At 49.5% G+C, this 26,773-nt stretch overlaps 2 protein-coding genes across 2 annotated transcripts in view; one reads left to right on the forward strand and one right to left on the reverse strand.

The window, feature by feature from the left end:
- The window catches only part of LOC144179654 (nephrin-like), an 81,514-nt gene extending 77,242 nt beyond the window's left edge, over positions 1-4,272 (reverse strand). The window contains exon 1 of the mRNA XM_077708092.1: positions 4,116-4,272. Within this exon, the coding sequence (XP_077564218.1) occupies positions 4,116-4,176 (61 nt within the window). The 5' untranslated portion in view covers positions 4,177-4,272. The remainder of the gene's footprint in view (positions 1-4,115) is intronic.
- Positions 4,273-8,330: 4,058 nt separating this feature from the next.
- Positions 8,331-26,325, forward strand: LOC144180239 (uncharacterized). Its single transcript, XM_077708618.1, has 3 exons — positions 8,331-9,898; positions 24,415-24,509; positions 25,770-26,325. The coding sequence occupies exons 1-3, from the start codon at positions 8,636-8,638 to the stop codon at positions 26,323-26,325; spliced, it is 1,914 nt and encodes a 637-aa protein (XP_077564744.1). The 5' UTR covers positions 8,331-8,635.
- Positions 26,326-26,773: the final 448 nt, after the last annotated feature.

Consider the following 26,773-nt stretch of genomic DNA (forward strand, 5'->3'; position numbering starts at 1 on the left):
GTACAAGAGACACGTCCCACAGTCAAGGATGTCAATCGGTGCAAGCACATGCAGACTACCTTACCCTCTTGTTTTGGTACACAATACCCCATGTGTTGTTATGCCGTCTTGGTTCGTGTCGTATCCTGGGGTTATATCTCATGCGTTTTGTACCACGTGTAATGAAACTGATGCATTGCAGTGGTTTCGATTAAGCAATCAGAGCAGTCCACCCCCCCCCCTAATTAACCACCCCAATAAGAAATTACAACAATTTTTGTCGAGAATGTTTCAAGCCAAACATGACGCCTTTACATTTAACTACAGTTTTGATGTTGATTTTTTTCCGCTTCAACGAAGCAATAAGGGGACCCTGCAACACTTTCTTCAACCTTTTATGAAATCTTAAATGCTTGCAGAACGTAGTCACCCAACACACCCAGTACTTAGATTAGGGGGTCGCAATGCTGCTCAGCCAAAAATTACTGCTGTGTGCCCATCAGATAACTTGCAAACTCGCTCAAAAGATTTTTCTTTCTTTCCCGGTCTTGACGTTGTTCGACGGCTCGAGTTACGTCACTAAGGCCATGTAGCGGCTATTGTCCGGTTTTCCTTCAGTTGCAGCAATGAACGGTTTTCGAAAGCAACTTTTAAAATGAAGCCAAAAAAACAAAGCAGATACATAAGACGATAATATTGCGGTGTTTTAAGGACCAAGCCTGCCGTGAATTGTTTGAAGCGTGGCGCATCATGAAAGCCGCTGAAAAGTGTGTAAGCACGGCATCTATTAGTTTGTCAAAAAAATAAATTGATTATCTGGATGCCAACTTGCCACGTGCGTAACAGAATGCACCACTTTACCTTGTCTTTTTTCTTTGTACTTTGAGTATGTTCACGCATGCGCCCTTCCTGTATATATTTTGATGTGTGTAGTAAAAATGTCAGTTGATGTCTAGCGCTAGTCCTGTGTGGTCTCTACTTTTGTCCCGTCTTTACCGCGCTACGCAACCATGTTTCACAGAAACGGAAGGCGAATGTGGTTCGACGGCCAAATCACGCAGTGCCGCTTTGTGCTGGCAATAACTGTAGCTTTCGCAGTGCTTCCAGGTGCGAAGGAAAGAGTGAAAGCATTTATCGAAAGTGTTGCAGGGTCTTTTTAAGGTTAGCGGGGAATTCAGTTTACGTTTTCTTTTTTGTGCGCACGTACGAAGTTCTGTGATATATTCTTATTATGATAACTGAACATTGTGCATGTGTATTCATTTATATGAGGCGCCGCGTATTCAGAGGAACAAAAAGTATTCAGGTGGTGTAAGTTGTAAGTTTACTTTCAAGGTAAATGAGTTAATGAATTCCGGATGCAAAGTTGAAATAATACTTAGGACATAAAATCCCAGCCATACTGTGTAATCACTGGTCTGACAAAAGGAAGTCCCTGGGAAAACCTCGCCCAATTTAGTTAATACGCTGAAGATTAAAAAAGACACTGAGTGCGGTACTGCGACTGCTCTTCTAGTGGTTCGAACCTCATGGCTCCCCTTATCTGACGTTTTCTGGCCGCGCCACTCAAACCAGTGTTGCTCATAACCCGGCATGGTTCTCTTACTGCTTCGCCTCCTCGCGCTCTTCTGCCCACACCATCATACAGCCACTTCGGTATCACCCAATTAAGGACGAGGCGTGTATGGCTAAGCTAGTAGATGCAAGAAAACGGCTTAGACTGGTGCTAGTAATGTTTTCATTAAAGTTTTGCGTGTTTTACGCACAAAAAAAGGTGAAAACCATCGCGAAATAAGAAGAAAGTAAAGACACAGTTCTGCTTTGAAAATAAGCTGAAGCCAATGGAGGCTGTCGCCGCGTTTGCAAAAAGGGAAAAAAACAGGCGGGAAATCTCGGCGTGTCAATACCTTCACTTCCATTTCTCAATTACAGCTCAAATAGTCAATCGCCGACAAGTTCACCTGCTAAATATACCTCTTTTTGATAAGACAAAAAAAGCACTACTGACTCCAGAAGCGTGCCTTCTTACAAACACCTTGGCAATGCATATATCAACTCGGTATGTGGTACAGCCGTTTCAATGAAGGAGACCGTAGGTAAAGCAGTATAATGTTTGAAGAATGCCTTGCGCTTATTTAATTGAGCACTATGAACTTCCCAATACTTACACCCCATTTATAAATGAGGCGTTTTTTTTTTTTTCAAATGAGCCAGATCCAGAAACCGAAACTGAGCCGGATAAAGCTGCAGTAACAAGAAAAACTCGGCAACTTTCCCCTAAAAAATGGGTGGCTAGAACATAGTTCAGATAATGCCCTGAAAACGTGTCCGCAGATCGGTGTTTTTATCGAAAATGAGTCAGATACTGCTGTTTCACGGATCAAAATGAACCAAAAGGCCCAAAGGCCCAATGGGAGTTTGCTTTCGGCTGGAGTGTTCAGACGGTTTCATGGGTGTTTTTGGTAGTTTTTGTGTGTGTGTGTGTGAATTTTAGAGCTGGCTTTTAATGGAAAGTAGTAATTCGGCGAAATATCTGGCCCCAGATGTCAACGAAGAGGTGAACGAAAGAACTGGACGAAATGAAATGGTGATGTGAAACAATGATTTCATTTCGTCTCCCTCGTTCGTACGAAATAACTCTGGCTATATTTATTTTTTCACTCCCATATTTACCATTTTAGTACTAAACTAAATTGTCGGCGCTTACAATCCCTGGAAAATCCCACCCCTCTTCCCCGCTTTAAGAGTACGAACATCTTCATCAAGGTGAAGCATAAGATATGAGCAGCCTTCTTGTGAAGTATTTTGGAAATTCATGGCAAAGCAGTGAAAATATTGCTTACTTCGTTAGTGCCTTGAGGCGTGCCCAAGATAATTGTCCTGGGGAAGAATTAGAAAAGAGCAGCTAATGGTTCCAAGAGGACTCAACTGCTCTTCATGTACAGTTCAACTGTTCTTGAGACCTTGTTGCATATTTTAATGCCCCTTTTCCACCAAAACTCAATCTCACAATGCTTGAAAGTCCATTTAAAGAAATTTTCAAAACAATGCAGCATCAACTTGAGTATTTCAATTCAATATGAGCCAAATCCAAACTTACCTCCTCAATATTGCTCAAATTCAAGGCATAATTTTTAATTACTTGTGGCCATAAACATCCCCTAGCTCAAATGTAAAATATATCATACAATAGTTTTGACGGCACTGCATTTAGATCCGGTGACAAACTTTCGCTAGTTCCCCAAATTCGCTTTAGGTGGATCTGACTCATTTTAAAAAGAACGTCTAAAATAATCAGAGCTTCATCGTTGTCCTTTTCAAATTGATGGAATCAAAATGCTATAGAAAGTTGAGATTTTCATGGGATTTTTTTCGACCACACACTGGGACATACGGCAGTTTTTCCGCCTACTCTCTCAGAAATTTTGCACTAAATTGTGGGCACTAAAATTTCTGCGCACTCAAATTTCTTCCTCCTTTTCGTTTCGCTCTATTTTCCCCTGAAGCTTGTGACGTGCATGCCGTCGAGGGAACGAAATTCGTATGTCTGCATTGTTCGTTCTTTATGCAATATTCCAACAGCACAAAACGCACACACACACACACTGCGCTTTTGCGCAGTGCAAGGCAAAATCGTGCACATTTAAAGCGGTCGTGCGAATTGCTTTAGAACGGCATTTCACTTGCGAGACCAAGGAGCTGAACGAAATCCGTCAGAAACAAGCAATCAAGTGTTTGCAGCCATTGGACTGCACACCGCGAATCTGAAACTTACGCAATTAGAAACGGTTCCGTTACAAACGCCGCGCAGTGCGCAGTGCGCGTGATGATTCCATGTCGTCTCTCCGTCATTATCGGTGTATCAGTAAACAAGGCTTTAGCAGTGCGGTCAAAGCATCAGCTTCAAGCGTCACAAGCAGCTGGCTTTCGTAACAAATCATTCGTATTATCAAAGTAGTAAATTTTCCAGAACTCCGCCAAAGCAGACGTAGGCATTCGCATAGGTTTTCATACGGATGACTTGATTCGTGGCTTGCCCGCTTGGTAAAACGTACGATGCCAAAGTACGTTTAACAGTCCCGCAAGTGATAAGTGCTTTCCCCTTGGAAACCCGGGGGTTCGACGACTCCGCTCACCTTGCCATGCGAGCAGGGCGAAGGCCAGGGAGAGCCGCGCGCATCCATCGCGCGCAACCATCGCGTCGATCGCCGCAGCACTGCGATGGCCGCTGCCCGGCCGCCGGGGACGACGGCGCACTCCCCGTCTCACATCGGGTTCCCCAGGCGGGAGGGGAAGGGGAAATAGGGAAGGGTGGGGAGAGAATAGGGAAGGGCGGGAAGAAAGGGAGGGAGCGCCGGGCGCAGTCAGCGGCAGTGCATGATGGGAACGGCGGAGACTTCCGGGTCAAGCGCACCGATTCGATCAAGCAAGCCTCGTTGTCGTCCAGATTGAGCGCGCAATCCGGGGGGTAAAAAAATTTGCCGCTCTACAAAATCAAAATGAGATCTGTCTGGGAGTGAGTAAAGCGCCCTACTAGAGAGACGCTGGCGGAGATAAAAAAGAGGAGAATGATAGGCAGCGGTTAAAATTACGCCCGCGCGTCTTTTCCAACAGCGCACTCTTTCGCTGGGGCCGGAATTTGCGAGAGGCTGCTCCTAAAGCACTGTCAGAGCCGATTAAATTTCGCGCGCCCAACATTACGTCTAAGTGATGGTGTCGTTCTTTTTGTTGTGTAGTGTTCTTATTTGGTGTGTCCTTTTTTGTAGCTTTCGAGTTTTCTGCGCGAATAATATCTTTGCTTTTAGCTTTACCCTAAAGAGTAGAGGTTCGTCGGCGACAATCTCGGAAATGAAATCTGGGGGGAGTACTTGCGGTAATGTCGCCTTTAAGCAATTAGCGTCGCCGCCAGCTTTATATAAAGTAATTAAAGCCGGAAAGACACTGCTGTAACGCAGTGATAGGCATGGCGTTATTCTCTCATTTTGCCGCCCTCTGCCTTCTCTAATCAGCTGAGTAGAAGTAAATATAATTAACTCTATTGGTATACTCCTGCACTGTTCGCAAGATCAACAATAATGGAGACATAAATAAGAGAGGAAACAACTTTCTCATTTCGCAGGCAATGTCGGCCCGGCAAGAACAATGACCATAAACAACACTCCATCTCCTAAACCGAAATTGGGATACGTTATTCAAACAAAAAACATAGTAGCATCACTACGTATATGCATCCGTGCTGAGCAGACGATCTCCTGCAGCCGGAAATGAGCATCTGTGACATCACACCACCCTAATTCTTTTCATTTGTTCTTGTGCTTTGCAAGAAGCCAACGAGAGCCCCACAAAAAACGTTATAACATGTGCATGCCACATAATTTAACACTTAAGCGAAAACTTCAACAGCGGCAATACCCCACTCTAGTTCATAGAGCGTGTAAAACCGGCAAAGGAACGCTCTGAGGGAACGCCACCAGGTGGCGACACGCATGAGAATTCGGCAGTGCCTTGCAGCCTCCCGCGAATAAGACGACTGTGTGCTTCGGCTGGCTCACTTACTACGGTGGTGGCTTCCAGAAAGAGTGATGCGCCATAGCCACGCGCTTCCCTGACGTCAGTATTGATCGGTGCACGGTGTCACGTGGTTCGGAGGCTTCCGGCCTGGAAACAAATAAAATGGCTAGCGAACATTAGCTCTGCTCCTTCCATACTCTATTGTGTGGTCAGTGGTCGTTCCGGATGTAAAACAAGAAATTAACGGAAGATTCATTGGTGGGTCATTAAGAATGCGTGAGCACCATTTCTTCTTCCCTGGCGAACATGAGGCTTGGCCCGATGCACCCGCCGTTCTCCGGCTTTAGAATACCGCATCGCAGCGTTTCTTTTGCTCCTTTGCAATTACCTCAGTGGTCACGTTTTCTCCCTTTAGCTGCGGTATTGGCTGCCTCTCGCTCCATTTACTGACCACAAGTATGGGAATTTCATCGCCTTCATTCGCATTCCCTTTTGTTTGCCGCCTTTCTGGTCCGTCTATTTTACGACTCGTGCAAGCGAGAGGCAGTGGTGCGAACGCAACGCCGCCGCAACCAATGCCGCTGTCAGCGAGGACGTATGCTCGACATATTCCTTTCCCCATGCGCTCTATCGTTCTCAGAGCTCCTTTGTCGCTATGCTATCACTGGGTGGCTCAAATTTTTGCCGCCATGCTTCATATATTTCTTTTCACGCAATAAAAAGTGACTGAAATTTATTTAAAATCATTTCGCTGTTGCCGCTGAAGTAGATGATGTATGATCTATGGTCTCGCAAACGCGCTGCAAGCGAATTTCGCAGGTGGGAGACAGTTGCTCTGTTTTAATGCGAGACATCCCCAGAATCAGCGTTCTCCGTGGCCGGGATGCACTGTTCTCTTCACGGGCACTTGCCGTCGCTTGCATTTGTCGCACGATATCACGTAAGCGCTGTCGGCCTAGTCTCTCTTTTTCCGCCACAGGCAAACTGCTGATTTAGCGCAGTCGTAATGCACGTGGAGTCTACTCCGGATGCCCTTGTTCGATTCACATGCGACCTGCAATGGACCAAACTTTCCTTTCCAAGTAATCGATTTACTTGGTCAAAATTAACATATACGCTTTGGGGCAGATTTCTTGAATGTGTTTTTTTTTACTATTTACAGATACAGCCACTTTTCGCACACTTTTGCTGAACGAACGAACATGCATGAAGGGACTGGATGGGACGCCTTAACTCTGGAAGAGGCAATCTATGCATAACGATTTATGGTACGTAAACTGAAATGAACATGCCTACATCCGCTCCAGGCTGCACCTTTGGGTAGGAAAATTGTCACTGGGCCTCATCGTGGCTTAAACAGAAGTGGCCTACAAGATCTAGCTTCTACACGGTCAGAGAGAGAGAAAGAAATACGTGCTTTATTTGAGACCTGTACGAGAGCACTCTTGCTTTCTGCATCAGTGCTGGCCTGTGAGGGTGGCTTGGTCGTCAAGGGATAGTGGGAGTCTCTGCGGTAGTTCACGATCAGACGTACACGATCAGATGTACATCACAGACTGTTCACGACCATCACTCCGCGCACAGGGCATTTTTCAGCAACTGCCGACCTACTTGGACACGAAGTTCTCAGTGTGGTTCAACCAGAAGACAACACAGTTAAATAGATGAGGTTGACCTGAAGGAAGCACTCTGCGTTATTTTTCTGCCCCGAACAGTACGCATGCGAGGACCGATTATTTTGACACGTCAGTGTGAGACGGAATGTTGTCTCAAAGTTTCCCGAAACATCTTACTTGCTGTCTATCCTCAACGTAAAAGTTGACGGTGCAACTGATAGAACTGGGGGCAAGGAACTTTGACTCCACTGGGACACTCCTGATGTGCTCCGCCATTAGTAGTGGCATGTTGCGTAATTCCTAATGCTCTTGGAATGGTCCTTACGGAAGACCATTACGGCATGTTTGGGAACAGGCGGTGACACTAGAACCACTGTGAACACAGCCTTTAAAGCCGATCAGCGTTCATCACCCAATGCAGTAGACACGTTCGCCACTTTTGAGAGACGCTCGTCTGGTTCACCAAGCTTATCTGGGCAAGATATGATATCGCGGATGACGAATAAAAAAATGGAGCTGTGAACACTCACATTGAATTGTTCTGCTACGACGTCGTGACACACAAAAACGTTTCAGGTAGCACCATTTTTCGAAACAAAACGCATGCAGGCCATGCTAATAGAGATCCCGGGCAGAAAGTGTTATGCATGGTAATAGTGGCAGAATGGTGAAGCGGCTTCGGAGCTACATTCCGTAAAGTGATATTCACCCATAAAAAAAGTGGTATCTCACTTTGAGAGGACACGTTTTGGCGAAAAGAGGGTAAACTACACCCCCCAAAAAAAACGTATAGACCGTGAGGTTGTACACTCCTGCGATAGGAAGGTGACTCCTTCCCTTTCCCCCCATAGTTAATGAAGAGCAGTGGTAGGGAGCGCCGGGCAGCTTGGACCCAAAGGTCCAGATACTTCTGGGCACCCGCGCTGACAACGTCGCCGCCGGCCTCAAACCGACGGCCACACCACCCCATAATTAGCTTAAGGCTCAATAAAGTGATGCTCTCTCTCTCTCTCTCTCTCTCTCTCTCTCTATATATATATATATATATATATATATATATATATATATATATATATATATATATATATATATATATATATATATATATATATATATATCTCGCATTGTGAATTTTAAAGCCCTAGGAAATGCTTAGGAGTTCCGCGTAATACTCAGATTACGGGAGGCTGCCACCAGGGGGCTACGCTGAACGGGTGAGCTCCGTATGGGCTGTGCCTTTTCACACTTTCTGTGGCGTAAATTCAACGATTATCCTGCAAATAACCACCGTATCGGGCGTCCAAAGGCCCTAGCTGCCGACGGACATCGTTTCCTTGGATTACTGGACCACCGCCTAGCTCATATCAGCCGGTTTGTTCAGCGAAGCGGGGCCACCCTGCTAACCCTACTTTGGAACCACGGTGCACCGGGGAGGAGCGGCGACGGCGGCCTGAGCCCAGCCGCCTCGCCCCCACTCGGCACCCACCCGGTCTACCGGCACCTCAACCCCCGAGAGCCGGAGAAGCGCTATGGAGAGAATCGAAGTGGACGGTGAGTCCATCTCGCCTGATGAAATCACCGAGGAAGCCGGGTGGCTCACGAGCCATCGCCGACGTGGAGCTCGTGCTCTCGCGCAGCTCGGCATAACCCCGGCACACTCCCCCGGGCAAAAAGGCGCTGGCTGCACGCCAACCAGCCGAAACTCACGTGCCAAGAAAGCAGCAAGCCGGCAACCACGCCTTCCGCGTCAGCCGGCCTTGCCGAAAGAAGACATCAAAGTCGTGCTGCGCCCGCGTGAGGGGCTCGACATCACGAAAGTTAGCCAGGCCTGTTTGCGCGATGGCGTGCTCCGTGCGACCGGCCTCAGCTGCAACGAGGTGGCGGAAGATCTCCTCAGGATCAACCCCGCAAAAAACATCATCGTGGCCAGCACCCCCAGCATGGAGCGTGCAAGTAAATACACCGCTGTCAAGGAGCTCCACTTCGGAGAAAATTCCTACAAAGTCACCGCTTACGCGGCGCCTCCCGAAGACACCGTCAAGGGGATCATACACAATATACCAGAGTACGACAGTGCTGACGACATCACAAGAAGTCTTGTCTACAAGAAGAATCCAACGATTCTGCAGGCCCGGAGAATGGGCCGTGCTAATTCTGCCATTATCATCTTTGAAGGCACAACGGTGCCGCATTATATATACTACCGCGGCGCCGAATATCGCTGCTTCATCCACAAGAAGCGACACGAACTGTGTGACGGGTGCGGCAGGCTCGGTCATCGCGCCGACGTCTGCCCAGCACCCGACAAAAAGATCTGCAAGATCTGCGGCACCGACTCACCGCTTGAGGAACATCAATGCGAACCCAAGTGTACTCTCTGCGGACGGGATCATCCAACCGGCGACAAGAAGTGCCGACTGCGATTCCAGACTCCCTACATTCTCAAGAAGCGCAAGTGGGAAAAGCAACAGCAACAAAATAACAACCGTCGACGACAACAAAACGGCGGGCGCAACGGAACTTCGACGTCGTCCATACTCCATAAGGACGGGCCGAGCGAAGCGACAACCGGCCAGCGTGGTAGATCGGGGTCCTTTCCACGGCTTCCGCAGCATGAACGACCTAGCAGACGGGACGTGAGTCGCGGGCCAGGCACCAGGGACAACTCGGCAAGCAGTCAACACCTGCGACACCGGAGCCCCAGTATCGCTGGCCGCCAGAATCACAGACGGAAGTCGAGATCCCTGTCTCGAAACGGAAGACAGCCGAGCGGAGGAAACCAAGCAAACAAGGTGAGCTGGGCAAACACGGTCTCTCACGGCAAAGCCTCCCAAAAGCGCAGCGCCCCTACCACAGGCGTTCCTGGTTCTGAACATTCAGATCAACAGTCCGAGATTACAAAAATTAAGCAGATGTTAGAGCTCGTCATGTCGGAAAATACAGCCCTCAAGGCGGAAATAGCTCTACTCAAGGGAACCAGTGCGGAATCAACGACATCCTATTCCCCACGCAACCTAGGCCAGGCGGGTACTAATTCAGGACAACTCAACCAGGTCATTACGCCAGCTAAGCAGTCGCCTGAAATTATTTCAGAACACAGCTCTGCAGACGCGATGGACGACTCACCAACGGGCTCTCCACAGCCGAAACGCAAGGCCAAAGAATCGACCCCCACTAGTTCTAGCCAGCCCGCACACTCGGACTCTAAAACATACGTCGATGAGGACATGCTCGGCCAATTTGGAGAAGACCTCAGTAAGGCCATAACCGAGAATCTCAGCACAAAATTCAAGGCCATGCTGGCGGAATTGGCCGAAAATATCGGCTCCCAAATTTCTCCACTTAGAGCTAGGGTTACAGCCCTAGAAAGCACCACCACGTGGATGGGCAGGGATGGAGGAACGGGCCCCATGAAATCAACAAAACCCTACTCCCGTCCAACCTCAGCGGAAAGCTCCAAAAATCCTCACGACCATGTCTAATCGCTCACAGAAGAAAACCCGAAAGCCAAGTACGCTTGTCGTATGGCAATGGAACTGTCGAGGATTTAGGAGAAAACGCGCTCACCTTGAACAATTTATTAGGACCAAGGATTCAAGCGAAATGCCTGACGTCGTTTGTCTTCAAGAGACCGGTGTTTTTGCAAAGCTTAGCAATTACAAATCTTTCGCAGACGTAGAAGAAGACGCCGCTGGTGTTAACTCGAAGCAAAAACCCATGGTAGCCACTCTCGTGAGGCGAAACATTCCGGCGATCCGTCACGATGCCGGGGTGGGTGCGTCGTCTGCGGCTCACATCCTTGTTGAATTAATTCCAGACAGCAAACACAGAACACAGACCATATTTATACTTAATATATACAGCTCTCCTCGAAACGCCCACAAATTCGGTCAACTTTTTCGTAAAACCCTCGAACTGGCCAGGGGAAACACCCTAATAGTCGTCGGAGATTTCAACGCTCACCACACAGAGTGGAGATATAAACGGGACACGATTAAGGGGCGAAACCTCTGGCTCGATGCGCATAGAGAGGGTCTCACCTTAATCACTGACCCCACACGGCCCACCCGCATAGGAAACAGCGTGAGTGGCGATACTACTCCCGACCTCGCCTTCACGAAGAACACGCGCAAAGATGCCACTTGGTTCAACAGTCAAGAAAACCTCGGCAGTGACCACTACATCGTCGTGATTGGGGTCGAATCTAGGGTCACTAAATACCCGTACGGTAAGAAACTCCACCTTATTGATTGGGACGCCTTCCGCAAAATACGAGTCGCCGAACGTACCTCATCTGACGTTGCGGGCAGCCCTGCCATCGAGGAGATATCTGACATTCGGGAATGGACAGAACAACTCTGCAGGGATGCCAAACAGGCTACTAAAGAAATACCGGCAGATGCAGGTCTTTATCAAGCCGATGCGAAGCTCCTTCACATGTGGGAGGCCCAGCGCAGTTTGCACCAGAGACTTCGGAAACAAAAGCTAAATCGCAACCTGAGGCGGCGCCTCGCTACTCTCAATCGCGACATTGAAGATTGCACAAGTCAACTAACACGTCAAAATTGGCACAGCACGTGTGATCGAATGGAATATGAAATTGGACTCTCAAAGACCTGGAATATTCTACGCTGTCTCATCGACCCTGACAATAGTAAAACCACGCAGAAAAACAACCTCAACATACTTCTACACAACTTTAAGGGTTCCGACACCGAGCTGATCAAGACAATTAAGGATAGATACTTCGGAGACTCCGCACGTGAGGTCCTCCCTCGCTACACGGGACAGGAAAATGACCTCCTTGATCGACCCATCACTGTCAGCGAAGTACGAGGGGCCATCGTAACCCTGCGAACCCGGTCGTCGCCAGGTCCAGATGGCATCACAAATAAAATGCTCCGAAATCTGGACGATGAATCAATTGAAGCCCTCACCCGCTATATGAACGTGTGCTGGGAGCGGGGCCAAATACCCGACATGTGGAAAACGGCAAAGGTGATTATGATTCCCAAACCAGGCAAGAAACTTCAGCTCGAAAACCTCAGACCGATTTCGCTCACATCTTGTGTAGGGAAATTAATGGAGCACGTCATACTCAACAGGCTCAACAGCTACATGGAGGACAACGGTCTTTTTCCGCACACGATGATCGGCTTTCGACCAAAACTCTCTGCGCAAGACGTGATGCTTCGCCTAAAATACGACGTCATAGACGGGGCGCGCTGCTCACCACTTGACACTAGAGCAATTTTGGGTCTTGACCTCACAAAGGCCTTTGACAACGTCAAACACTCGGCTATCCTCACGAACCTGAGCAAACTCGGTGTCGGGACAAGAGTCTACGAGTACATCAGCAACTTTCTTTCAGACCGCACAGCTACCCTCGCTGTAGGGAGAATGGAATCCGATGCGATAAAGCTAGGGAACAGGGGGACGCCCCAAGGCTCTGTCCTGTCCCCTTTTCTCTTCAACGTCGCCATGATTGGTCTTCCTGAAATTTTAAACCGAATTTACAGCCTTCAACATAGCCTTTACGCAGACGATGTTACGCTCTGGGTCTCCGGAGGTAGCGACGGCCACATTCAGGACACGCTACAACAGGCAATCGAAGCAGTCGAAGATTACGTCGGCCCTCGCGGTCTCAGCTGCTCTCCGCAAAAATCGGAGCTTTTACTATATCGACCAACCAGTCGAGGGCGGCGCACAGATAAGACCCCTCCGGAAGTCCATCTCTTCGCTGGTGGTGGAACCCAACGCATCCCCATAGTCACAAGCATACGGGTTCTTGGCCTTCGCATACAGGCGAACGGACACAATTCCGAAACCATCCTCTCTCTCAAAAAGAAGGTCTCTCAAATCACCCGACTCATCTCCCGCATTGCAAACCGCCATCACGGCATGAAGGAACTCAATCTAGTACGATTAGTTGAAACTTTTGTTGTAAGCAGGATAACGTATGTCACTCCGTTCTTAGACCTTAAAAAGGACGAAGAACACAAAATCGACGCTCTCATTAGGCGAGCTTACAAGCAAGCTATCGGGATACCGCTTACCGCATCGACCGAACGCTTCGAGGCACTTGGGCTACACAATACGCTAAGCGAACTCATCGAAGCTCAACGCTTAGCGCAACGAGAACGACTTACGTACAGCGCGACTGGACGGCACATCCTCGACTCTACTGGCATCACTTACCCGAGTACTGCCCCAACCAAGGTCCCACTTCAACCAGCCATAAGAGAAGGCATATCCATACCACCCATTCCAAAAAACATGGATCCCGTGCACAATCTGGAACGAAGACACGCGCGGGCCAAAGCCCTCCACAAACAGTACGAAAAATCAGAGAACGTGGCTTACGTGGACGCAGCCGATTACGAAGGCCGCGACGCCATGGCATTAGTGGTAGTCGATCGGCAGGGAAATTCCATAGCTTCCGGCTCGATTCGCACGAAGGAACCGGAAGTGGGAGAAGAGGCGGCCATAGCACTGGCAATGACGGCCTCCGCAAATATCAAATATGTCATCAGTGATTCTAAATCTGCCATTATAAATTTTTCGAGAGGGCGGATCTCCCCAGAGGCGTCTGCAATTCTCACATCTGGCTTCCGTCGCGATGCGCGGACCGGCAAAATCTACCTGATATGGGCACCTGCCCACTCCGGCCTGGCCGGGAACGAGTGCGCGCACGATGCTGCTCGAGGATTCACCGACCGAGCTGACATCGACCCTAACACCCCATTCGCCCATTCGCTCCGATGGTCGGGCAGGGATCGGCTCGTGTCCTACAGGGACATAAAAAATCACTATCGTCTGGAACGGGCCCGTTTCCCCCCCGCTCACCCGTCACTCAACAAGAGGCAATCCGTCGTATGGCGGCTACTGCAAACAAACTCATATCCAAACCCGGTTATGTATAGCTACTGCTATCCAGGGCAACATTCGGATAAATGCCATAAATGTAAAGAAAGGGCAGATCTAGCACATATGCTATGGGCCTGCCCGCAGGCGGCTATACCCGCGCGCAGAATCACTCGGGCGGAGCAATGGGAGACCGTGTTGCTCAGCCACGACCCAGCGGATCAAGTCTGGGCCGTCCAGCTGGCCGAAGACGCTGCTAGAGCCCAAGGGCTCTTGGCCGACGCCTAGGATCACCAGCCTCTCCCAATAAAGTTATTTCTCTCTCTCTCTCTCTCAGATTACGTCATACCATCGCAGCTGCGTGCCAAACATACCATTCTGTATGCCCCTCTGTACAGCTCTAAGTTAAGTGCAAGTGCGGTAAAGAAGAAAGCAGGTATTTCAAAAAAGCCAGGCAAACAGTGACAATAACTCTAAACAGCGGTTGCACAAAGATGCAGACAACGAACTTATTTTGGAATGCGACGCATAAAATAAAGATGTGGGAGCCGTACTCTCGAATAGCTTTCGTGTGAAAAAAACGAACTGTTTCTCTTCTTTCAAAGGTCGTTATAGGCATGGAGTAAAACCAAGTGGAGCTACTGCGGTCGCCACTGGTATCTTTGGCAACCTATTTTTTGTCTTTCAAGAGCCCATATACGCGTCGACCAAAGCCAAGCGGAGCTTGGCCGGTCACAACTGGTGTCTTTTGTATGTCTTTTGTACGCTTTTGTACGTCTTTTGGATTGATAACTTATCATCAGCCATTGGTTGGGCAGGATCCAAAACCAAAGGTGGACGTTAATGCTGCAATCCTATCAACTCAAAATCCAGTGAAAACCTGGCCATCAAAATGCGAATGCTACTTCACTCTGCCGGCTTCCACCAGGCAACATATTATGTGATGTATCCAAATTGGGCTAATTTTCATCTATTTATGTCCTTGTTGGGAAAATTGAACTATAATTGGCCACCTCTTCTTTCGTTTGCTCATTGTTTTGTTTGTAATTTTGGAATTCATTAATTATCGATATTCGCACTACTAGCTATTGCATGTATGAACTTCTACGTATCTATGCAGATTCCATGCGTTTCGTGGTTGCTGGTTTTTATGTTCCTTCATGTTCCTCATTATTTCTCGGCTCTCAAAAAATTTTCTATATACCGTCAGGACAGTCAATAAGGTATACATTTTTGATATCGTTAGTTTATTTAGGTTTATTGTTTTCTTGTTTTTATTTCGTTCAACGAATACATAACATTTACACTATTATATTGATTAAAATGTGTTACTTCGCCCAGTTTTCAAATTTGCGCAGGTACAAGGCGTTACAGGAATGGTGCGCTTTTACAATTTAATTTCTGTGTTCGAGTGGTTTTTTTAAGGACGCCTGAGATATGTTTCAAGGCCGCGCGTTCTGAAGTACAGAAAAGCGGTGATCCAAGAAAGTTGCGTGAGCCGGGAAAAGTGAGCGCGGGATCGTGCTCCAGGAAAGACAAACAGCAGTGATGGTGATGATGATGATAACTTTATTTTGCCCAAAACTGGGTGACGGGAAGAGGCTCAGAGGAGAGCGCGCGCCATGTAAGGGAAAATTTACCGTCCCTTCCTAAAGAAGGGTGAGAGACGCGCGACAGCTAAAATTGTGTCCAACCTTCTCTGAAATTACGTCCAATCGATAGTCAGTTTTCGAAAGACCCAAATCGCAAACGGAGAACGAACCCATGCGACAATTTTTCGCGCACTAAGCAAACGCATCTAATCTCCGAACGATCTAAATGTATACAGATACGCGGTTTTTGAGATAAAGGTATTTCATTTACTCCGTCTTCATGATCCATGCGAGTATTGTCTTATCTAGAACCATTCGTTTTTCGCAATGACACAATGGAAGCCCGGTTTCACGCAAGCGCCATGTGCGCAGAGATCTTATCAAAGCTTTTCGGTTTACCAACCGATCTACTGAAAAAAATGAGGGAAGCCCACACTGATACGTAATACTTGAAGGTAGCGAAGCTGTACGCAGCAGTAGCGTTTTCCCCCTTTTTCGTCTCACGGCATTGTTTAAGCCTCGCCGCTGTACGAGAGACCACAGCTGGATGTTCCTCTTCGTCTTTCGCACATGGTTGTGCGCCGCATGTGGCCTCGCCGCCTTTCTTCGTGGCGCGCGCTTATCGCTGCGGCGGTGGCCTCCTCGCCCTACTCCGCCACGTCCCGCACACGGGTCCAACGCATGCCTCCTTTCCCTGCTCACCTATCTCTCCTCTGCCGCCTATCTCTCCGCGTTATCGGGCCGCTGCTCCATGCCGAGCACTTCCTGAAAGTGTGTGATTTGACCTCTACCGCTCAAGGGCGAAACTGGTCACCCCGCGAAGACTGTCCGTGGTAGCGTAGTGTAGCTTGCGCTACAAAATGCGTTAGCTTGTTGACAGAACGACATCGGTACTACTAAGAAAGCTTTCGCTTTAAAAACATCAGCGCCGAAGGAAAGTAGGCCGCGGCCACGCGTGCAATACAAGTCGCCTCTAGAGGTTAAGTTACATCTACAGTTCCAGCGCCAATCCCTTTATTATTTGCCATGACATTCTGCAACATCAGCGTTTAAGCCGCCGCTCTCTTTCTCGGCCGCACAAACGTCTAAGCAAGCAGGAGACAGTAGAATGACGCCTATTCCAGATAAACACGTACCCACATCTCAACCTCTTCCACTCGATATACCCTTCAGGCTACCCGTAAAATCAACGCCCACAATGCGGGCGAGAAATGTCCCGGAAAAGGTCCGCTCTTTCATCCGGACCCTCTTAACTAAAAGATCATTTTCCGTACGGATTGGTGGAACTAGTTATGGCCATTTTACGGCCGTCCGTGGAGTGCCTCAGGGGTCGGTGATTTCACCCTTCCTCTTTAATGTAGTTATGCTGCCGCTTACCTGGTATCTTGGCTCCATATCGGACCTACACCTTCTGGTGTACGCGGACGATATTACAGTATGGACTGTCCACCCAGACCTGTCTCGGCAAGCCGCCAGCCTGCAACAAGCTTTAACGGATACACAGAAATGGTGTGAATACGCTGGTCTCTCGCTTTCAGCTAAAAAGACAGCCATTCTGTCCGTGGCCAATGCTTGGGGCCGTCGTAGACTGGAGATGTCACCGATCTCACTACAACTCTCCGGCCAGCCTGTGCGCACTGCCACCTCTCTTCGTGTGCTGGGATTGGAGATTTCATCATCAGGTTCAGCTGCCTTGTGGCTTAGATTTGCCCGCCAACAAGCAGGTCAAATGCTACACCTTATACGACGCATTTCACAAAAGTCTGGAGGCTCCTGCTTCAAAATGGCCCGACTCTTGGTGCGGTCAATTCTTCAGCCGCGAGTTGTCTACCAGGCTCAATTCCAGCATATGACCCAAGCGGAGTGGGCCCGACTTGAAGCAATTAATAGAGCTGCAATGCGGACGATCACCTGCCTCCCTCAAATAACGCCTATACCAGCTCTTCAGGCCGAAGCTCAACCAGCCCGCCCTGTAGCTAGGCCGCCCTGGCTGTACCATCAAGTGACCGACAACCGGCCTCTCATTCGACTCCACAGTCTGTCGATGGGAAACGCAGTCGAGCAATCCGCGGGTGTGCCATTACTAGCGACTGCGAACCTGCCCCAGGTTGTAGAGGCATTTGTGGATGCTGGGGCCCAAGACGGCGTTTTAACTACAGCGATCGTATGCCCCTCTCATCCAGAAGCAAACCAAAACTGTGCATATGAAACACTCAGCACCTGGCCTTCTATGCTGGCGGAGCTTACAGACATCCGGGACGGACTGCAAGCTCTCCTACCGGCACTTCTTGAAGCTCCTAGAACTTTTACGGCACAAATTTACACGGACTCAACGGCGCCCATACGGGATTTGCAACGTGTAGCCTCCAACTCGTCTGTCTCAAGAGACATTCATGACCTGCTGGACACGTGGCCCTGCCCTCTCCGTCTGTCGTGGATACGGCTTAATACTATCACCGCTCATATTGCGGCGGATAGTTTCTGTCACGTTACGTCGGTTCCATGGCCCCTGCCCTTGCTGACAACTGACCCACATGACCAATTTGCCCAACTAAAGGAAGATCTGCGTCGCGCCACACGTGCTCTCATCCCACCATGTGGAACAGACCTTCCCAGTGGGCTCGCTCGCTGGGAGGAGGTCCTGCTGCGTAGACTGCGAGTTGGGGTGGCCCTCTCTCCTGCGGTAACCCGGGCGTGGCCACCGCGATACCATGCCCCGTTTTCCATGACCTGCCCCTTCTGTACGGCTCCTTCCGAAGAAGCCGACACCAACCACCTGCTATGGACGTGCCCTTCACTGAGTGCAGCGAGATCCCGGCACCTTCGCGGCACAGGCCTGCATCCGGGGAGACCCCCCGATCTTCAGCGATGGCTGTGGGGGCCCCACCACCGCTGTTTACTGGACTTCATCCGGGAAACGGGTGCAAACTTGTACCTGTAGGAACTTATGCCAAAGGGCATACTGTCGCAATTAAAAAAAAAAGCTATTTTTTACCACGTTACACAGGCCTGTCCCGAAACTAAGACAGTGCTCGTGAACGACAATCCAACGGCCGAACAGCGAGAAGCCGTGCTGTCCAGCTCGGCCCTGGAAGATCAGTGCAGGCTGGGTCGAGAGGGCCCGGGCGACAGCCAAAGCTACAGGGGCTCTGGAATGAGACCTCCTCTCAGTTGGGGAGACGAAGATCTGTTTTTTGCCATCAGTAAGGTTTTTCGTCCTCGTCCTCCTCCGACAGGGGTGAACAGGCTGCTCCTGGCGTTGGCTAGCGAGCCCAACAAGCTACTCGATCAACGTCCTACGCCGTCTAAAACGACCAGGTGAAACCTCCCAGGTCATCTTAAATATCCGGCAACGAGTCAGCACGCTGCGGACCCGCGGACGTCTTGTGACCTTTTTCTGGATACCGTCTTAGGCGGCAATCTCAGGCAATGGCAAGGCCCACGCACGTGCGCAACAAGCCGAAGGGACACATCAACTAGCAAGAGCAGCATCACCCGGGCTCATCCCTTCTCTTCTGAGCCTGGACATTCTCCTGAGCTTCATTCGGTCACAGTGCCATCATCTGCCTCGCAGGATGGGCACACGGATGAGAACTGTGAAACACAGCGGAGGAACCTTGACCAACTTCGAGCTAGAAAGGAAGTTGCAACTAGTACGAGCGGCTTTAAGAGTGAAGCGACCCGACATTCCTCAGCATTTGCCAGGGAAATTACACACTATCGTTCACAGGATTACAACTGGATCGGCAAGAACACCACACTTTCGCGCTACAGGATATTACAGTCTAGATGATCCCGATTGTTCACGGTGCTCAGCCAATAACAACATTGCACACATCCTGTGGGACTGCCCTCGCATTGCCGACTGTCGACAACAAGCGTTCAAAAACGTAAGATTGGCAACCCCACCCAGTCTATAATGATTGACTTCACTCAAGTCGTTCCAATCAGAGTGAGGAAAGGCGCCTGCTCACTGCTCTATAAAACTTCGTCGATAACTCAGTCCTTCACCATTTCCTTTAATTTCATTCCCCATTGGGCGTCTGATACTTTTCCCCAACTCCCATTACCTAATCCCTCTCCCCTAGACATCAAAATTCGCTAAAGCGTAATGGCGTCTTTGTACCCCTTGTACATAAAATAAATGCGTGTTACCACCACCGGACGCTGCTGTCCAGGTGGTCGGTCAAGGGGTGACCGGCGCGGCCGCAACGTTCAGCAGAAATTTCTAGAGCAGATCAACACAAGCTTCGACTGGGATTTCGCCTTCACATTCGTAGAATACCCCAAACACTGCCATTTACTTTCAGTTTTCTTTACTTTTGGTTTAATCGCGTGAGCGCGCTCAATACAATAGACCTCCGTGATTTCGTTAGTTAAATATTTCTGTCTTTTTTATTTTCTTCGCGAAATCATGCATTGTAAGGATGAAATATGTTAGCTTCGCCAATTGCCAATTTTTGTGTACATAATTGGACATACACTGTTGCTGCCTTTGGATACTAAGGAAAAAATGCTTACGCGCAAAATTTTGTTTTCTAAAAACCATGGCTCTCCATCTCAACCACTGAAGGGCACACATGTGCGAGCGTTCGCGGAGTATACTCGTGCGACCTGGAATATATCTTATACCGCACGTGGTATAGCGGCGGAACACCTGCATACCGGCCCAGTAAAAGACATGCGTACAACGTGAACTCTGTAGAGACCGCCATTTTAGAGACGATAGTCTTTCTTGGGCTACTTAAACGCAGAAATTTTGGTCGGTCGGTCTGCCTGTCTGTCTGCCTGCCTGCCTGTCTGTCTGTCTGTCTGTCTGTCTGTCTGTCTGTGACTCGATTCAGCCACCTAGCTAAAGTGAAACGAAAGCTGCGCTCACAGCCAAATCTCAACGTCTAAGTCCGGTGTCAGTGTTCACACTTGTTAACATTGTTGAACAAGAATAAGACATTACGCAAATATAAGGCAGAAAATCAATACATAAGTGATATTTTCAGTGTTCTTTTATTTAAAAAATTATGGATGCTTGGTTTTGCAATAGCAAATGAAATATTACATCAACGGCAGAATACCGTCGCCTGCTGTTGCCAGCGATACCTCCTGGCGGCATTTAAAAAATCAAATGGCAGTAGCAACGAAAGGTTCCACTAGATGGGATACACGTTCCGCTTGGAACGCTCGTGGAGTGGGGCAACCTGGTTCTATAAACGTGGTAGAAGGGTGCCTCAATTCACGCGCGTCTCCGCCGTAAGGCACCGCTGGCATCGAGACACCCGACTTGGAGCAGTGGACCGCGGTAAATTTAAATTGACTTGGGGAAACCTCTAGTGTATTATCTTGGGAGGAACGAGACGGGAAATGATCAGCATAAGGGGTGAGCAGGAAAGAGAAGGGAGTCCTTTAGTTGGCAGGGGCGCCAGTCGACTATCGTTTTTCGGCGACATTTGCAACGAAAGGAGCAGATACGCAGCCATTTTTTTTTAATTCTTAGTGGCGCCCGTTACGAATCATTTGCGCAGATTCCCAGCAGTCCGGAAAGCACCTAATTTTGCAGGTGTTATCAGGATAAAATTTTCTTACGTGGGCGCACTTTAATATAGCCGGTTTCTGTAAATAAACGCCTAACCCTCAATGTCTTGACATAGCGCTGCAAGTTCAGCTGGGACATTGTCGATGAAGTTACTACACTTTCTCACACGGCGTACTGCGAAAATCTTCCTCGCCGATAAAAATCAATGATTAATGCACGCCGTCGATACCTCGCTCGGAATGGCATGACGACTGAATCGCCACATTCCTACTTACAGTAGCCAGTCGGCCGGATTCAATGTTTTTGGTGCTTCTCACTAAGCCAGTCGCTGCAGCAGTGAACGGTTGACGTTGCGTTAACTCCGCTGCCCACATTTCTCGACGCCGGTTGCACTCCACTCTGCAAACGATAGAACCACGCTCTTGCCTACTCCCACTGCACGCCACCCGAGATTCCCAAGGCAATGATAGGCTGCTGCGATGCCACGCGAGCAACAGGATGGATTCATTAAAGGTGCATGAGCGAAAGTTGAGTGCCTAATGCCTTATTAATGAGACTTGATGCTATGCGGCAACTCCAGAAAGGACACCGAACTGAGGCATCCTTTTCGGCGGTGGCAGCATAATAGAGCGGACGTCGTCCCCCAAACTTTACCCCGCACCTTTTCGTCTTTTTGTGATGATTTCCTCGGTTGGGGAAATTTCTCGTCAATAGCGGCAATTCATTTACATTGCTGATGCGGCAACGAAGTGCTATGCGGCTTTCTAGATGCGAATAGTACCCTTTTTTGTGTTCTTAATCTGTTTACGCAGAGGTGGGTTCCCTTTAAAAACACGTCCTACGTATTAAAAGAGAAACTCAACGTGATTTTATCGAAATTGGGCACTGTTCTAGATTGGTATGGGGAACAAGACCCTTTCGTTAACGTTTCCTTTCCCTATAGGTGAAACACCAAATTGTTAAGTGGGACCCCACGCTAGTAACGAAAATCTGCTAACACTTTTCTGTCGTTAAGCTGATGCTCAGAGTAGTACCAGTAGTAGACAACAATTATTGAGCTCAAATAAAATGACGGCGTCCTCTCAGCCGTCGGACGAGGTGGTTCCCTCGCTTCGGGACCCATATACTGCCAGCAGCTCCTGGCCCCTGGCCGCCAGCGCGAGCTGGATCGGCAGGGCGGGGCTGGACCGTAAGGTCTCCCATCGCTCCTGGGGTGGGGTAGTGGAGGGTGGCGGGGGGGGGGGGGGGTATAAAGGACGTTAGTGAAGTGCACTCCGTCAGGAGATGTGCGAGAGTGCCTATGTAATTTGCGCAAAATGGACAAGTGTCATCTTCGGTTTGTGGGCAGAATTTCTCTCTCTACACGTTTCTCTCCAAGGCACCGGCGTTTGTCTTCGTTGGAGGAGTGCTCGCTTCGAAATGCTTTTAATCCGGGCCACTGCTCTTGCTTTTAATCTCTGCTTCCGTAACTTCACAAGTTGCAGCAGACACTTCCCGGAGACATATGGTCCACGTTTTCGTGAAAAGGTTCCGCATATCTTCTTTCTATAAGGTACGCACAGCGCAAATGTGAAATGTGGACAAAACCGGAAAGCTGGAGGGAACGAAGTGTTCCCCGGCCAATGACCACAACTTGTTCTATCCTCTCCATTCTCCTTTCTCGGTATTGGGGGGTCAACGTTACGGCCAATGTTACTATAGATACTTTTCTATTTGTCAAGCTCCGCCTAGACCGCGCCCAGAAACGGGCTCTCCGTTTACTGCCACTAGGGGCACTCGCGCCACGGTCGGCCTGACCAAGCGGGTCGGCTCGCAGCAGAACAGACAGCTTTCCGCTGCAGTTCAGCGCAGTAACGGATGCTTTTCGTATGTTCTGCATGCTTTTTAGGCTAACATTTTTCTTCTATTTGAGGCCCCTAGTCTGATATTATCCAGAAAACTGGAAAAAGCTGAGTGGGCGACCCGTATTGCTCGCCAACTTTTGATACAGAGCTCAGCGCGTACCACGAACGCGCGGCTGCACGTTGGTTCGAAACAGCTAGATTATTTCCGCACACCACCACTCGCAATCGTAGTTGCTTGTTGGAATCGGTGTAACAAGTTGCTTCTAAAAGCGTGAACTGCCGGCGAGTACAAGAGAAGGACGACAGCGCTTCAAAGCGCTCGCACTTACCTCTACTGCAGCCAGGCTCCAAACTTTGCAGCGGCCGCCGAGAAAAAGTACGTACGCCCTGAGAAACATTTATTTTACGCACAAGCATGAGTGCTTCACACTTTCAAGGAACAAGAATAACGTACCTGCATGACTACCGCACACATTAAAAAAAACACAAACAACGCGCCAGCATTAATACTTCACATAATTCACAGTACTTCACATCAGTACTTCGCATCAGTACTTCACAAACAATCTCGTCTGGCTGCTAGGTGATTATTCACAGCACGCGGGCCTTTTTGTTCGCTATTTCCACGTTTTTGCTGCTTCCCAGATGGAGGTTCATATCCCACAGTTAGAAACGCATGCGGGTGATGGCGAAAAAGTTCAACACTTGGCACGTGAATGCTGCACTGTCCTGGTCATTGCCAAGCAACTCTTCCAACACTTTCCAAAAAATGTCCCCACAGAGATCCTCCCTGTACAGACAAGCTGAGACTACTTTGTGGACTATATTAAAGAACGCCAATATCTTCTGTGTCGGATGCTTCCAAGGCTCCCAAGGGTGCTCGAAGTAATGGCATGCAGAGTACAGCTTCCCCGATATACCAAGTTGGGTCCACATTGAGCGGTTGTTCCCGGCTCCGCCGCTTTTTTACAGCAAGAAAAAAGACGTTGCTTTTGTGCAGTTCAAGCACAGCCCACAGAACGAGTTTAGAGACCACTTTCCCAGAGGCTGCCCCTTTTGTCGCGAAGCTTGCTATGGGCTGCACCCAGTCCTCGAACAGTAGCACAAACATGAGTACTAGACCATGATCAGCCGGCTGATCTGCAGCTGTGGATGTTACGTCACCATAGTCGACGAACCTGTCCAGTTCGCAGGATGCCTTGTTGAATGCAACGTACTGATTTAGCTTTATCTCGCCTTCCCTTTTTCACCTTTGCCTTCGCTGCAATTACGGCCGTTTTGAATGCCAGTTGCTGCTTTGCAGGCAGAACATGAAGCACACTTTCGACGTCGGCTTCAGTCACGTTACAAAGTTGCTTTTTTTATAGCAGCCAGCTCTTTGTTCAGCTTCTCTGTCTTTAGCGTCGCTCTGATAACTTTACGACGCAACGTTTTTTTATGGACTTGCTCTTCGGTCTGTATTTGCACGCCCTGCGCAGTTCTTTGTGCACATCAAGAAGTCTACCCAGTTAGATGGTCGCCCGCGCAGAGGCTGCACTTGGGCTTACATTGTGGACAAAGAATGTAAAGCAAGGTATGTGGAACGTACGCCGTACGTGGAACGCAAGCGAAGATGGCAACGCCAAAGAGCAAAAGAAGGGTCGCCGCCGCGGTGTGACGGGTTGTCATCCGGACGCCGAGGCCGTTTTCTGACCAGGAGTGGGAGAAGCGCGAGTGTAGCGAGGAGTGATTCGAGAGTGACGGCACCTGCCGGCGACGCCATTGCAACGGGGGCCCGCAGATGCGAGTCGCGTTCGAAGTCCAAGTCGAAGACCAAGCGGAACGACGCCTTGAAAGAGGTGGGCTAGAAGGCTGGGCCTCCCGTCGCTCATACCAGCAGCAACTTCCCTCCCCTCCTCACCTAGTGGCGAGAAATGTAAAAAATGCTCATAACTCTAGCAAATGATAGACATGCAGAATCAACATATCAGAGCGCTAATGGGGAGTGTCGGGGCGTTAAATAAATCCAATAGCGGCAATAACATCAGTAGCAGTAACAACGGGGACGCCAATGAGGTCAAGAGAAAGGTAGCCAAAAGAGACACCCTCCCGCTGTCGCTGCGATGGCGTCAGAGCCGGAGGCACCGCCGGCCACAGCAGTAGTACTAATGGAAGAAGAGAAGGCTGGAGAAGCGGCCGTCGTTACACCCGCTGATACCACCGCCGCTCCCACGATGCAGACGGTCATGAACGTGTTGTCACAGCTCACCAACAAGGTAGCGCACGTTCTCAACCAAGTAACTGAAGTCATCAAGCAAGTAAGCAATCAACCACAACAGTGGGTAACCTTGAAGAAAAATACAACCGGTTATCCAACAGACTGTCGACATTCGACGCAGAACTTGGACACACCACGGTAATTAAGAAGAAAACAACTCGAGTAGCACTGAGAGGCAGTCCACGAGAAGTTCGCACCGCGGAAAACAAGGCTACTACCCAACATGCAGAAGAAGACTAAGGGCAAGCAGAAAGAGACCGTGACATTACTCCAATGGAACTGCAGGGGCGTAAGACACAAGATCGGGGAGCTTCAGTTATACGTGGACAACCTAGAACAGAAATCAAACGTCATTGCGCTACAGGAAACCAATGGCCGAGTCAAGCTCGCTGGGTACATCACTTACACGACCCCCAGCGAGAAGGGCACGGCAACCTAGGTGCGCAGTAACGTGGCGGCTACGGAGCACGTTACTTCCTAACGCGGCTGCGAGCACACGCTAATCGAAATTTACGACAGAAAAGTGGGAAACGCCAGTAATGTGTTCGTTCTGAACGCATATTGCCGACCTTCGAGACGGGCAGTCCACTTTGAGGGCACCATCTTAGACTGCGTGAAAGAAGCAAAAACGAGACCGATACTCATATTAGGAGACTTCAACGTCGCACACACGCAATGGGGCTACAAGTACTCGTCCAAGAGGGGGAAGCAACTCGCAAAAGCGCTAGAACACCACGACATGACGGTGGTAAACGAGCCGGGCGTACCGACCAGGATGGGCACGGGCACGGCGAGCGGCACAACCCTGGACCTGACACTAGTACGGGAGGACCTCGATGTTGTCTGGCACAACACCGGGGAGAACCTCGGCTCGTACCACGACGTGATCTGTGTGACCCTCAGGGGACCCGACATAAAGGCAAAACTAGGGTACACGAGCATCACAGACTGGGACCACCTGCGCAAAAAAAAAGCCAAAGTGGAAGACGATGAGGTTGAACAAACCGACGACGAAGTCAAGACGTATCGGGCGTGGGCCGAGAAGCAACGCGACCTAGCCGAGAAGTGCACGCATAAGATAGCCACGACAACGCAGGTTCCCTTCGTGGACAGCAGGCTCGCCCACATCTGAGAGGCCAGTCACGGTCTCACCCGAAGGTGGAAGAGGCACAGACACAACAAGAAGCTGCGGAAAGGCATCCACGATCTCAACAGACAAGCAGCCGAGTATGCGATCCAACTATGCAGGGACAACTGGATGAAGATCGGCGACGGTCTCCAGGGAACCTTGTCGACGAAAAAGACGTGAAAACTGCTGAGGACCTAATAGACCCACTCAAGAGCAAGAGCGCAGGTGCCCGCGACCTCGCCCGAACGATCAACAGCTACGGCGGGGACGGGTAAGAAGCTGGTCCGAGAACTCACGCGGAAGTACCTCAAAACGGAAAAGAGCGGCAAACCGTCCCTCGAGTACGAAGAGGCGAGCAACGAAGACATGGACGCGGCCTTCACCGAGGTGGAGTTGAACGCGGCCATAGACGAAAGCAACCAAGGCAGTGCGCCGGGCGTCGACGCCATTA

The sequence above is a fragment of the Haemaphysalis longicornis genome, unplaced genomic scaffold (assembly GCF_048455015.1).
Source record: "Haemaphysalis longicornis isolate Haplotype H1 unplaced genomic scaffold, Haemaphysalis longicornis Haplotype H1 scaffold_4, whole genome shotgun sequence".
NCBI classification, from domain to species: Eukaryota; Metazoa; Arthropoda; class Arachnida; order Ixodida; family Ixodidae; genus Haemaphysalis; species Haemaphysalis longicornis.

Bases quoted from the DNA above. Each gene is read 5' to 3' on its own strand.
- LOC144180239 (XM_077708618.1), top strand. From the start codon at position 8,636: ATGGAGAGAATCGAAGTGGACGGTGAGTCCATCTCGCCTGATGAAATC. The intron at 9,899-24,414 runs GTGAGCTGGGCA...CGCCCTGCGCAG, and splicing joins GAGGAAACCAAGCAAACAAG to TTCTTTGTGCACATCAAGAA. The intron at 24,510-25,769 runs GTATGTGGAACG...CCGACCTTCGAG, and splicing joins GACAAAGAATGTAAAGCAAG to ACGGGCAGTCCACTTTGAGG.